This window comes from Saccopteryx leptura, chromosome 6, assembly GCF_036850995.1.
Source record: "Saccopteryx leptura isolate mSacLep1 chromosome 6, mSacLep1_pri_phased_curated, whole genome shotgun sequence".
NCBI lineage: Eukaryota > Metazoa > Chordata > Mammalia > Chiroptera > Emballonuridae > Saccopteryx > Saccopteryx leptura.
Window position 1 is genome coordinate 76,667,254 of NC_089508.1, and position 14,442 is coordinate 76,681,695.

The 14,442-nt window shown below is 45.9% G+C and overlaps 1 protein-coding gene across 6 annotated transcripts in view; it reads left to right on the plus strand.

The window, feature by feature from the left end:
- TP53BP1 (tumor protein p53 binding protein 1) overlaps positions 1-14,442 on the plus strand; it is a 139,001-nt gene that overhangs the window by 22,653 nt on the left and 101,906 nt on the right. For 5 of the 6 annotated variants that reach the window (XM_066343252.1, XM_066343254.1, XM_066343257.1 and 2 more), the window contains exons 3-5: positions 13,067-13,254; positions 13,844-14,028; positions 14,236-14,326. In XM_066343252.1, the coding sequence (XP_066199349.1) occupies positions 13,248-13,254; positions 13,844-14,028; positions 14,236-14,326 (283 nt within the window). In that variant the 5' untranslated portion in view covers positions 13,067-13,247. The remainder of the gene's footprint in view (positions 1-13,066; positions 13,255-13,843; positions 14,029-14,235; positions 14,327-14,442) is intronic. The other variant, XM_066343253.1, reaches the window with a different exon arrangement.

The following is a 14,442-nucleotide window of genomic DNA, read 5'->3' on the forward strand; positions in this document are numbered from 1 at the left end:
AAAGTTTTTATCAACTGCTTTTACCATTTCTTTGTTACTGCTCCTCCTCAGTTATGAATATTTAGCACCTCTGCAGTTAGACAGGCTGGATTCAGATTCTAACTCTTTTTCTTACCAGCTCTGAGACATTGTATAAATTATCTCTAAACTAGCTATTTTCAACCTTTTTCATCACATGGTACACATATGTTAATTACAGTAAGTCCCCGAGTTACAAATAGCTGACTAACATACAACTTGTACATATGATGGAGTGCCATAAGAGTCATCTAGTAATCAACTGCAGTTGGACATCAATGAAAATGATATCATAGAGCTACTCAACTCCATGGCAAAGAACTAATCAATGAAGACCTTATGGAACTAGAACAGCAGATGATAGCATTTAGGGAAGAAAACAGGAACCTAGAAACTCCAGAACAGAAAAAATTTTCTATAAAAGAGTTAACTGATGCTTTTTGTCTCACTGAAGCAAGAATGGAAAAGTTAGAGGAGCAAGATCCCGATACAGAGAGGTTTACTGCACAGTTACTGAAGGCCTGAGATGCTACAGGGCCATTTATGATGAGAAAAAGAAAAGCTCTGTACAAACCTCCCTTGATGCCTACTTCAAGAAACTGACTCCCAGCGGCAGAATCAAACCCTGACTCTAACACCAGTCCCATCGTCTCCAACAAGTCCATCATCTTTTGCATCATACAAGATAGTTTAAGGTTGTGTTTGAAAATGTTTAAGTATTTATATGCACAGAAAGGTAAAAATAAATGCTGTTAAGATAAACATCTGTCTAAGTTGCATTTAATAGGTAAATGTACCTGTTCCAACTTACATACAGATTCAACTTAAGAACAAACCTGCAGAACCTATCTCGTTCATAACCTGGGGACTGCCTGTACTAAAAATATGTGGCACACCAAAAAATACATTATAGTTTGTGCTGGTCTGACAAACAAATGGGTATAATTTTGATTCATTTACACCAGACAGCTCCTGTTGTGTTGGCTGTTGTCATTTTTTTTTTGACATTGTGACAGAAAGAGAGAGAGAGAGAGAGAGATAGGGACAGACAGTGAGGAAGGGAGAGAGATGAGAAGCATTAATTCCTCATTGCAGCACCTTAGTTGTTCATTGATTGCTTTTTTGACATTGTGACAGAGAGAGAGAGAGAGAGAGAGAGAGAGAGAGAGAGAGAGATAGGTACAGACAGTGAGGAAGGGAGAGAGATGAGAAGCATTAATTCTTCACTGCAGCACCTTAGTTGTCCATTGATTGCTTTTTTCTTTCTTTTTTTTATAGAGACAGAGAGAGAGTCAGAGAGAGGGATAGATAGGGATAGACAGACAGGAATGGAGAGAGACGAGAAGCATCAATCATCAGTTTTTCGTTGCGACACCTTAGTTGTTCATTGATTGCTTTCTCATATGTGCCTTGACCACGGCCTTCAGCAGACCAAGTAACCTCTTGCTCGAGCCAGCAACCTTGGGTCCAAACTGGTGAGCTTTGCTCAAACCAGATGAGCCCACGCTCAAGCTGGCATCCTCAGGGTCTCAAACCTGGGTCTTCCACATCCCAGTCCAACGCTTTATCCACTGCACCACTGCCCGGTCAGGCTGATTGCTTTCTTATATGTGCTAGTGACCCCTTGCTCAAGCCAGCGACCTTGGGGTTCAAGCCAGCGACCTTTGGGCTCAAGCCAGTGACCATAAGGTAATGTCTATGATCCCATGTTCCAAGCTGGAGACCCTGCTCTCAAGCCAGTGACCTTGGGGTTTTGAACCTGGATCCTCTGCATCCCAGTTCGACACTCTATTATCTACTGCACTACTGCCTGGTCAGGCTTTTCTTGACAATTTAAGGGAAAAGAGGTCAGTGCCCCTGACTAAAGTCAGGTATTGCATTGTAATGCGGGTGGTTGTGACCAAGCAGGTTCACACTGAAGTTGGGCAGACAGTAGAGAGGAAGTGTGGAGCCAGAAAGTGTTGGGCCATTCCCGCTTATTGGAGGCTTGCAGAGATGGGTGAGGGAATAAGCAAAGGAGAACTGCTTTTTGCAGTAGAGGGCACAGGGATCAGGAAAACTACCCATCACAGTGGTGGGAGAGCAATCTGGGGGAATCACCAATAAGGGAAAACACCCATAGCTTTTCATAGAGACTCACGCATAGCTTTCTGTCACGTGTTCACACACTAGTGGTGCAGAGTGCTTGCAGGTGGGAAACCAGTGAGCAAGCCAAACCACAGCTGTTTTCCCCATATTCTACCACGTCAGGGTTGCTCACCTCACAATCTATGCAACAGGTATCTTCTGCAGTGGTCCCTGTGCAAGAAACAGTATAGACTACAGTAACAGAATTACAAAAGCACAATCTATATGACAATAAAGATGGTGCGCCAGCCTGCTGCTAGAGACTCCCACCATTCACGGAGGGGTTCCCCCGTTTGTCATTCCACCTCCTGGGTTTCCTCCATCAGGGTGTGCAAGGAAGGCTGGCTTACAATGTCCAGTAAGCTGTGGGCGAAAGCGAGAGTGGTCAGTGGTATCAAGAGAGGCAACTCTTTCCCTTCTGGTAGAATACAGGCCAGAGTTTTGTATGCAGACAGCATAGTAGCAGGTACCAGAGGCCTCCCTGGGCAGGCATACCAAACCTTATTGGCCTGTACACCAGGGTCTGCTGGTTTCATGTGCATCAAATGGGAGAACTCAGTATAGGCCATAGGGAAATTACAAAGGTGCCCTTCATAATGATGTCTCACTGAGCACCCAAAGGATAATACACTTCTATTTTAGGCAGCCAGGTGCTGGTTGCCCAGGGAGTTAACTGGAGGTCCACCTCTAGCCCTACCCCATGGTGCCAACAAGGTCACCCATTGTAGGTGAGGGGCCTACAGTCCAGGGCTATGTCCATTGAAGCCATTGACTTTTAAGGAGGGCTATTGGGGTAGGCAAGATCACATTGTCCTGCTGCCAAAGCCCTGCTTGAGTAAAATGTCCTTAGTACATATCTGCAACCGAAAGGGATCAGCTGCCCAGGGCAGGAGGGCCTCCACTGGTGTCGCCCTCCTGCCCCCCCATTTAGGTCTCTCATTCAAAATCCTGAGTACCGTCCACAAGTGGTGTGTCTGCCAGTAAGGGAGTTGGTGCCCCCATCTTGTTGCAGTCCCTGCTTTAAGAGTCCATTAAACTGCTCAATGATACCAGTGGCCTGTGGGTGGTAGGGAACATGGTATTCCAGTACACCCCCAGGTCTTGAGCCCATTGCTTCACCAAACAAGCAGTGAAATGGGTACCATTGTCGCTTTCAAGAACCAGCGGCTGCCCATAGGCAGCACTCAGGCGGTCCAGAGCCTGTATGACTGCCCTCTGGTCTGGGTTATGAGCGGGGTATGCAGCAAGCAAACCAGCGGCAGTCTCTACATAGGTGACTGCATACTGGTACCTGTCCAACTTTGGTAAGGGTCCAGAGACATCTATCTGCCACCATATCAACAGAACACAACTTCTCTGGATCTGTCCAGGTAACACCAGTTGTTTCCAAGGGTGCTCCTTAGAACACACTGCACAATGATCACAAGCTGCAAGTGCCTCTGCACAGGACACAGGAAGGTTCCATGCCTTAACTGTAGCCCACTTACTTTTCTGTCCCGCATGGAGTGAACGACAGTGAAGCCACTGTGCCACATCACCTGTGGGTGCAGCAACCAACCATTACACCCTTGCCAAGGTGTCTGCCTCATCATTTCCAGGATGGGCTAGAGAGGCATGACCCATGACATGATATACTGTCACCAGCTTCTGGTGTCCTATTGCCCTTAAGTCTTGCCACATGGCCTGACTCCATTGTGGACAGTGCATTATCATCCACTGATCAATGTGCCAAATAGCTATCCAAAGGGTCAGTCCACAATAGTCAGCCCAGCTGTTGATGCAAATCACCAGAGTTAAAGATTTATTTATTTGTTTGTTTGTTTGTTTTTTACAGAGAGAGAGAGTCAGAGAGAGGGACAAACAGACAGGAACAGAGAGAGAAGAGAAGCATCAATTATAGTTTTTCATTGCAACGCCTTAGTTGTTCATTGATTGTTTTCTCATATGTGCCTTGACCGCGGGCCTTCAGTAGACCGAGTAACTCCTTGCTTGAACCAGCAACCTTGGGTCCAAGCTGGTGTGCTTTGCTCAAACCAGATGAGCCCGTGCTCAAGCTGGCGACCTTGAGGTCTCAAACCTGGGTCCTTCCGCAACCCAGTCCGACGCTCTATCCACTGTGTCACCGCCTGGTCAGGAGGTAAAGATTTATTATGAGCAACTAGCCATACAGCTCTTTTTGTTTCATAACTATTTTTTTTAATTGACAGGCAGGGAGGAAGACAGACACCCACATGTGCCTTAACCGGGATCCACCCAGCAAGCCCCCTGGGGCCACTGCTCCATTGCTTAAGCAAACAAGCTATTTTAGTGCCTGAAGCAAGGCCATGGAACCACCCTCAGCGCCGAGGCCAACTTGCTCAAACCATTAGAGCAGGGGTCGGGAATCCTTTTGGCTGAGAGAGCCATGAACGCCACATATTTTAAAATGTAATTCCATGAGAGCTATACAACGACCCGTGTACATTACGCATTATCCAATAAAAATTTGGTGTTGTCCCGGAGGACAGCTGTGATTGGCTCCAGCCACCCACAGCCATGAATGGATTGTAATACATGAGAATGTTTTATATTTTTAACGTTATTATTATTTTTATTAAAGATTTGTCTGCGAGCCAGATGCAGCCATCAAAAGAGCCACATCTGGCTCACGAGCCATAGGTTCCCGACCCTTGCATTAGAGCCATGGCTGTGGGAGAGGGGAAGAGATAAAGAGGAAAAAGGGAGAAGGCAAGGGGTGAAGAAGCAGATGATCACTTCTCCTATGTGTCCTGACCAGGAATTGAACCCAGACTTCCACATGCTGAGCCAACACTCTACCACTGAGCCAACTGGCCAGGGCCACCATATGGTTCTTAATTCTACCCATTAGCTGCTTTGGCTTGTACCTGTGGTCCATCCAAATAGTCTCAGTGGCTAGATAAAAGGCTATAGCCATCCATCTGACAGGTTGGCCCCCATTAGAACCATTAAAATACCAGGCATCCTCAGGGACGGGTGTCCACCCCTCCTGAGAGGGACTGACTCAGGTTCTGCCTCCTGAGCTTCAGCTGCACCTGACTCTAGGGTCACATAGATGACTGAACCCAAGACTTCCTGCAGTTCTGCCCTCAACAGGCTGGTGCTAAGAGCACAGCATTGTTGTTGTAAGTATGCATCTGTAATGCCAGTGGCCAAGGCAGGCAGGTTCACATTGAATTCGGGCTGATGATAGAGAAACTATAGAGCCAGAAAGCATTGGACCATTCCCATTTAATAAATTCTTTAATAGATTATTGCAGTGGTGGATGAGCCAACTGCTTCCCATGGCAGCAGGCGAACAAATATCAAAACAGGCCCTCACAGTGGCAGGCAGGCAATCTGCAATCTGCCCTGAGTCAAACTACCCGTAGCTTTACATAGGCTATGCACATGTGGCTCTGCCACCTGCTCATGCACTAATCATGCAAAATGCAAGCGAGCAAGCCTAACACAGCTGTTTTCCCAACAATCCACCCTTTTAGGGTTGCTCGCCTCACAATCTACACAACTGGTATCTTCTGCCACATGGTCCTTGTGCAAGGATTGAGGTACATTATGTAAACGAAACAGTACAGACTTTAGCAACCAAATTACAAAGGCACAAGCTATACCAAAAATGACAATAACTACAAAGGTGCCCTTCAAAATGTCTCCCTGAGCACTCTTCCCAGGGAGTTAACTGGAGGCCCACCTCTAGTCCCCTACCCCATGATAGGTGGGAGGGCCTGTACAGTTCAGGGCCATGTCCCTTGAAGAAAGTGTTCTTGGTGTGTCTCAGCAATTGAATTGGAGCATTTTCCCAGAGCAGCAGGGCCTCCACAGGTGTTGCAGCACCCCCCATCAAAGTCTCTTGTAGTACTACCCACAAGTAGTGTGTCCATCCAGCAAGGGAGCTGGTGACCCCCTCTTGTTGCATTCCTAGCTTCAAGAGTCCATTATACTACTCAACAATCAGTCCATGATACACAATTCACCAAGGTAAAGGTTCATTACAGGCAATTAACCATACAGCTCTTTAATAACAGATCTCAGCACCTTTCCCTAAGTGCTCTGTCCATTGCCACAAGCCCCATCCAAATGCCTCAGAGGTCCAAGCTCACAGGGCCTGGCAGAGTCAAACACACTCAAGGCCTGTGTCACCTGGACAGTTCTTTTAGCTTCTGCTGCTGGAAAAAAGCACCTATTCCAATGCCAACATCTGCTGCATATTAGAAGGGGACTGGTGGATTGCCAATTTCACATGGGTTCTTCATCCCCGCACTTGTCCCTGAGGGACCCTAACCCTCAGCCTTCCCCTTATTCAAATTAGAACATTGGGTCTTGGGGATCCTCTTCTCCCTCAGCTGCCTCCATCACATAATCCTGCAACAGTGCAACCTAAACACCAGCCATTTTCTTGGCAGGTGCTGGAGCCACCTGCTTCTCATGCGTTTTCAGCAGCTGGAACTCTGTTGTGGCTTAAGCTGCCACCAAAGCTCTAACAGGACTCTATTAGACCTGCCATCTAATTTCTCTCTACCTGCCCTGAACACAATCAAATCTACCCACATCTGCTTTATGGACCTGTTTCTCTCGTTAGTTGGGGAGGGGGCAGCATGAGCAGCAGCTTGCACAGCCTTATGATTTTGTGCTGCCTCCATGCCCCCCCCCCCCAATCTGCCACCATCTGTGTAAACTGCCTTGATGGGCTGCCCCACATAGGGGCTCAAGATAGATGCTAGTGACCCAAAAAATACTGACGGGGTGCTACAGAGAATAAGATCCCTCATCCCTGCCATAAATACTTCCTCATCTGGCCCATGGGACCTCAGGTTGAAAGCAGCATTCCTTATATCCAGTATCCAGAGGACTTGCTGCAGCTCAGTATACAATTGCCACTGACTCACTGCCCCTGGCAAGTCACCAGCATTCTGCCAGACTATACGAATACCAGCCATCACCCATTCTAATAGGGTATGGTTTCCTGGGTTGTCATGACAGTTCTGAAGATACTGCTTCAAGGAGGAGTGCCATCAACTCTATCTGGGTGTAGGGCCAGACCACAGAGTGCTCAACTACTTACAGACAGGGCTGTGCCTGCCCCTGAGGCACTTTTGGCTGCTGGGTTTTTATCTTTTGGGGGACCACCAGGTGGGTTCTGAGTCTGCTGATGGCAGTTTCAGCCCAAACCTCCTCCTCCTCTGAGGAGGAGGAGTTGGAAATGCCTGGTACCACAAACTCAGAACCACTCTGCCAGCATGAAAGCAACTCCTTCTTCAGTGACTGCTTTGGCTCTTGCTGGCTCTCAGCCTGAAACTGCAGCTCGAGGTCGTCAACCTGCAGTTGTTTCTCTAACAACTGCAGGTGCCAGCATTTGGCTTCTAGGGCACACTGCAGCTCTCGGACACATAGTTCTTTCTCAAGCAACCATTCCAATTCCAGGCACCATTGGTGTTCAGCCTGCATTTCACACTGAAGCTCTTGAAAGTGACCAGCCTCTTTCTCCAGCAATTATTCCGGTTTAAGCTGTCTCTAGTTCTCAGTTTATAGCCTGAACTAGAGTTCTCAAATTTGCAACTTTCTCCAGTGATCGTTCCAGCTCATGCTGTTGTTGGTGCTCAGTGTGCAGCTCATCCTGAGCTTTTGAACTCATGCAGCCTCTCACACAGAGCTCTCAGTTTCTTCTCACAGGGCTGTAAAACATACCCAGCCCACAGCCCCCAACAGGATAGACACAGGGAACCATATGCTGGAGAACAACGGCCACTCCTCTCTCCCACCCTTCAAGGGTGTTGGCAGCTCCATTCTGATCTGATCTGGATCCTGCTCACAGCACCAGATACCATGCAGGTGGTCGAGGCCAGGCAGGTTCACACTGAATTTGAAAAGACGGTAGAAGAGCTACAGAGCTAGAAAGTGTTGGGCCATCCCTGTTTATCGGAGGCTCGCAGAGATGGTGTGTGAATAAGCAAAGGAAAACCGCTTTTTGCAGTGGAGGGCAAGGGATCAGGAAAGCCACCCTCACATTGGTAGCTGAGGAAATCAGGGAAACACACCTCACAGTGGTGGGAGAGCAATTTGGAAGAATCGCCCTTGAGAGAAAGCACACATAATTTTTCATAGAGACACACACGTGGCTTTTTGCCACATGCTCATGCACTAATCGTGCAAAGTGCTTACAGCCAGGAAACCAGTGAACAAGCCTAACCACGGCTGTTTACCCTACATGTATGTTTTAAAGATTCTTGTGACACACCAGTGTGCCTGCTGAGGCACACAAGTTAAAAAGTCACTTCTCTGAACTTTAGTGTCTTCATCTGTAACCCGGAAAGAGTTATAAGGTTTTTTTGGTGAGATAATGAATGTAAAACAGAGCACAGTACCTACCACTTAAAAAAATTAACACATGGTTTTAATGAATTATATCATTGGCATATGACTTATGTGATTGTACAGGTCCAAGTGCAACGAAAGATCAGGTTCAATTGCATGCTAAATATAAGTCAGTATACTTTAGTATTGATTCTTAAAAGGCATATGTAATATCTTATCATTAAATTCAGTCCTTGCCATATCCTCAGTGAAATTCTCTGCCACTGAGCTCCCAATTTACCAGTTTCCAGAGGAAAATCATGAAGCAAATTTAACTGTTGGTGAATAGTTTCTGCAAGTTTGAATCAAACTGTTGGGGGTTCTTCTGCTGAGAAAAGTCTGTGAGGAGACCTCAGAAAAAGACTAATGTAATGCCGATGGCCGAAGCCAGGCAGGTCCACGTTGGATTTGGGCAGATGACAAAGGAACTGTGGAGCTGGAAAGCGTAGAACCATTCCCTTTTATTAGAGTCTTGAAACAGCGGATAAGCAAACAGGCAGGGGAAAATCACTTCTCATGACAGCAGATGAACTGGCCCCTCACAGTGGCGGGCAAGCAATCCACAATCTGTCATGAGTCAAACCAGCCATAGCCTTATACAGGCTATGCACATGTGGCTCTACCACGTGCTCACGCATTAGTCATTCACAGCACAGGCAAGCAAGCCTAATACAGCTGTTTTCCCAACAACTAAGTATATAGCATTTTTGTTAATTGTTTCATTGGTTGAAATATATTATGGAATTTTTGGACAAGATGAGATGATCCTAGCCTTATGGGAATTTATCCAGGTTTTAATTACCAGTTAAGGACAATGGGAGAGAAAATGGCTTTAAACTTCCGAATAAAGGTTTTAAGTTAGATGATTAAAAGAAAAATTTCTGACAACGAGGTTTGTTTAACTTTAAAATGAGTTAGCACAGGGTCTGATGAAATTTTCTTGTCTGGAAGGACTTTAGAAGCAGATTGGATTTCTCTCTGTCTGAGGTGTATTAGATAAAGATGTACCTGTAGATAGGTAGATGTGATAATAGTGTTTTTCAGTCTAAGAGTCAATAAAGGTCTTTAGCTCTCCTCACTGCAATCAGTTATAGCATTAGTGGTCAACTGTCTGCCCTCATTTTCTGATCTTTACAGGTAATTTAATGATTGTCATACTGACAAGCCATTCACAGTTTTTCTTCACAGTTTTTTAAGGCTTTTGTTTTGTTTAGTAATGGGAATGGCTCAGACTCATTTGTTTATTAATCTATTTCTATTTAGTTATGTTTAATAATATAACAGCATTTTAGTGTATAGTTTATGAGTTTTGACAAACACAGTAGTTTGTCAAATAATCAGGAAGGTCTATTTATGTCTTGCTTGGGGAAGGTAAATGCAATAGCAGAACAGGAAAAAATATATAGTGACTTCTGGGGCATTTTTATGGAAATCAAGATCAAGATTTGCCCCTTTGGGCCCTGGCCGGTTGGCTCAGTGGTAGAGCATCGGCCTGGCGTGCAGGAGTCCCGGGTTCAATTCCGGCCAGGGCACACAGGAGAAGCGCCCATCTGCTTCTCCACCCCTCCCCCTCTCCTTCTTCTCTGTCTCTCTCTCCCTCCCGCAGCGAGGCTCCATTGGAGCAAGGATGGCCCGGGCGCTGGGGATGGCTCCTTGGCCTCTGCCCCAGGCGCTAGAGTGGCTCTGGTCGCAACAGAGCGACGCCCCGGAGGGGCAGAGCATCGCCCCCTGGTGGGCAGAGCGTCGCCCCCTGGTGGGCGTGCCAGGTGGATCCCGGTCAAGCGCATGCGGGAGTCTGTCTGACTGTCTCTCCCCATTTCCAGCTTCAGAAAAATACAAAAAAAAAAAAAAAAAAAGGTTTGCCCTTTTATGAGTTGGTGTGCCCTCTTAAAATGAGCAGATGAATTCACTTTGTCTAACTAGTAAAATTACTTAATAGTAACATGACCTGGTCCTTTTAGGATTAAATTTAGTTGGTTTCCTGTCTTCTAAAGCATTAGGAGTAGAGGAAAAGAGGTGTCAATGATTAATTATAAACTTCAAGATAAAGGAATGGCATGAGGCTCTGTTCCATTACATTTTTGCTCCACTAATAAAACATTCTGGGGACCCCAATTACATATATGCTAGTTATAGAAACAATACATTTTAGATTTTTAAAATAATTTATTGATTTTTAGAGAAAGAGAAAGGAAGAGAAAGAGAAACATCGATTTGTTGTTCCACTTATTTATGCATTCATTGTTTGAGTCCTGCATTTGCCCTGACCGGTTCTCGAACCACAACCTTGGCATATTGGGACAACATTCCAACCAACTGAGCTACCTGGCTGGGGCGATACATTCTAGAGTTTTCAGGAAAGTTTCATTTCAAAGAGTCTGTCTTTTGATATAAGTAACATATAAGTAACCTGTATTCAGATGACATCTTTTGATTTTCAGTTTGGAAAATATGATTGTTAGGTTGGCCGAAGGAAGGATTCACAAGGCCTGATGAGTTTTATAAGAAGTTTATTTATGCATCTGTAAAACAGACAGGCTGAGATCCTAGTGGCAACAGTGTAGAGCTGCAGGAAGGGGGTGTCTGATAAAGGGGTTGCTGCAAGCATTTCCTGGCATGGGGTTTTGTGCACCTGGGCCTGCTCAGATTAGCATAGCCTGGTTTGTGGCCTTGGTTACAGACTGTCTCCCCTTCTTAACCCTCAGGTCCCTCCTGATGGCCTTGTCCCAAGGACGTTTCTCAGAACCTTCCCAGGTGGGGGAAGTTGCTTAAGAGGAGGAGGAGGGTAAGGGAGATGCTTAATGAAGAAGTTGCCCTAGTGCAGGGGTCGGGAAACTTTTTGGCTGAGAGAGCCACGAACGCCACATATTTTAAGATATAAGTTCATGAGACCCATACAACAATCCGTGTACATTACGCATTATGCAATAAAAATTTGGTGTTGTTCTGGAGGACAGCTATGATTGGCTCCAGCCATCCGCAACCATGAATATGAGCGGTAGGAAATGAATGTATTGTATTGTAATATATGAGAATTTTTTATATTTTTAATGTTATTATTCTTTTTTTAAATTATTCTTTTTATTAAAGATTTGTCTGTGAGCCAGATGCAGCCATCAAAAGAGCCACATCTGGCTCTTGAGCCATAGGTTCCCGACCCCTGCCCTAGTGGGAGGTTGGGTGAGGGGAATTTGAGGGTTTTTTAAAAAATATTTTATTTATTGATTTTTAGAGAGAGGGGGGAGAGAGAGAGAGAAAGGGGAGGAGCAGGAAGCATCAACTCCCATATGTGCCTTGACCAGGCAAGCCCAGGGTTTCGAACCAGCAACCTCAATGTTCCAGGTCGACGCTTTATCCCACTGCACTACCACAGGTCAGGCGGGAATTTGAGTTTTTAAAGGGGCCTTGAATTTAAAGGAGCCCTGGACCCAAACCTAACAATGATTACTATAATTTATAATAGCAAGGAGAAGGTAGGAAGCTTCACTTTAGCTTAGTCTATATCAAATGCTGAATTGGGCTTTTACAGGATGGGAGAATCATGGTTGGGCTGTGCCTAAGTCATTCTGAGCCTGGCGTAGAAAGAGAAAACTACCTCCTATTGAATACCTATGGTGTATATGCTTGGCAGTGTGCCAGGTGCTTTCCTACTGACAACTTCTCTGGCTAAAAATCCATCCCAGGTCCAACCACATAAAAACAACAACAACCCAAAACCAAGAAAAAATATATACCTTGTGAGGCCTAGTTCATTAATATAAGTCACAGCTGCCACACCTTCTGTAAGACCCTGGCACCATTAACTACTAGGATAATAGAGTCTCAGGTCTTGGAGGGATCTTTGAGGTCATTTAGTTAGAGGGTCAGCAGCTGTTCTCTTCACAGAGTCTTGAGAATCACTATGCTCAATCCTCTCAATGGGAGGTGCAAAAAAATGTCTTCATAGGCTACAATCCCATAAAATATAGGGCAACGCTAAGCAAATGTGAAGCTTGAACAAAGTTCCAGACAGGAAAGGGCAATGAAAAAAAATACAGTATACTGGGGTCCTCAGACAATGTAAAGGGGCGGGGTGGGGTTAGTGGTGGGGAAAAACTAGTATGGATGTAAGGTGAGGCTCTTGAATTCAAGTAGAGGCACACAACAGTGATCCTGATCGACACAGATACACCCCAAAGAGTCTTCTCTCTCCAGTTTGACCAGCTCTGAAATCCTAGCCATCCTGAATCCTATTCTTTGCTCTTTTATTAGAAGGCCGGGAAACCCTCTCCTTTTCCACTTGAAGGGGGTGAGAGAAGGGGCCTTACGTGCATGAACGATAAAAACAGGTCTTTTTTTTTTTTTTTATCTGAGTAGTGATACAAACAATTGCATTGGAAGCTAGGGAATATATTTCACGCCTTCTCAAGGTCCCTTCGGTTCAAGGATACTGTCGTTCCAGGGTCCTACAAGGGGGAGGGCCTGCAATGTCCATGCTGCCATGGAAACAGCCGCCGTGTTCCTTTTTCTTGCGTGGGGTGGGGACTGTGCTTCAACCACCAATCATCCACAGGGCTTTTTGAGTGGCAGGAAGAAGCAGCGAGTGGGCGAGCAGATTCTGGGTGACGCGCGGGAAAAGGAGGAGTTTGAGGCCGGTGGCGGTGGTGGCGACTGCGTCCATCTGGGGATAGAGCTGGAGGCACCTGGCAGCGTGCTCACGTCTCTAACTTGAGCACGAGGGACCTCCCGCCGGGATGCCTGGTACTGTTTGGAGAAAAGTGGGGGTGCAGTCAGTCAGCTCTTTAAGGCTTGGGTTTCGAATCTGAAGGAATGGCTGACTGGAGGGGGCGGGGTGGCAAGCATGGCGGCAGTGACTGGGAAAGGGTTGGAGGGCCCTGAGGAGGGGGTGGGGAAGCAGTAGCTAGGAAGGCTGAGTGGTCGTGAGGCAGCGTGAAGGGCTGTGGGAATTCTGGCGAACAGGGACTGCAAAAGAGCCTTTTGGGGGTGGTAGAGGCTTCCAAAGGACGTAGGGAGAGTTGTGGGGGATGGAAAAAGGGGCGGGAAGAGAAGAGGTTAGGAAGGAGGGGAAAGGGTGTCAACGGGAAGGTGATGGAAAAGGAGAGAGAGGGATGGATAGGCAGGCTGATTGTAAATAATGAGGACTCAGGTCTTGAGGGGTATGATAGGAAAGTGCTCGCAAGATCATAAATATAGTAATGTTCTAATTGAAAGAGCTCTAGAAGGGTCCCCTTCCCCAGTTCCTGGACTTCCCGTCCTATTATTTAGGCTCAAACTGAGTGAGGAACGCTGGTAGGTTACACAGAACTGGTCTTTTGTTATTCCATTCCAGGGGAGCAGATGGACCCTGCTGGAAATCAGTTGGATTCAGATTTCTCTCAGCAAGACATTCCTTGCCTGATAATTGAAGATTCTCAGCCTGAAAGCCAGGTTCTTGAAGATGATTCTGGTTCTCACTTAAGTATCCTATCTCGACACCTTCCTAATTTACAGACACACAAAGAGAACCCTGTGTTGGTGAGTGATACCTTGTTTGGAAATGACTGGGCAGATTTCTTTTTTTTTTCCTAGTCTGGACCAACCAGCAAACATAAGTACCTTAGAAGGTCACTATCTTTTGGATACAGTTAGTTGGACAAATGAAATCACCATATTCACAAAAAGTATGTCTCATTTTGAATTATTTCATATATAGTGGGGATATGATGTATGTATATTTTCTAGGATGTTGTGTCTAATCCTGGACAACCAGCTGGAGAACAAGGAGACAATAATAGTGGATTCAATGAACATCTGAGAGAAAACAAAGCTGAAGGTGAGGTGTTTAAAGCTAACAGTCCCCATTTTGCGAGGCTGCACTTGTTAGAGCTGAGTGGATTTAAACATGTAATTGTGTTGAATGTATGTAAGGAAGTCTAGCATAGTATCTGG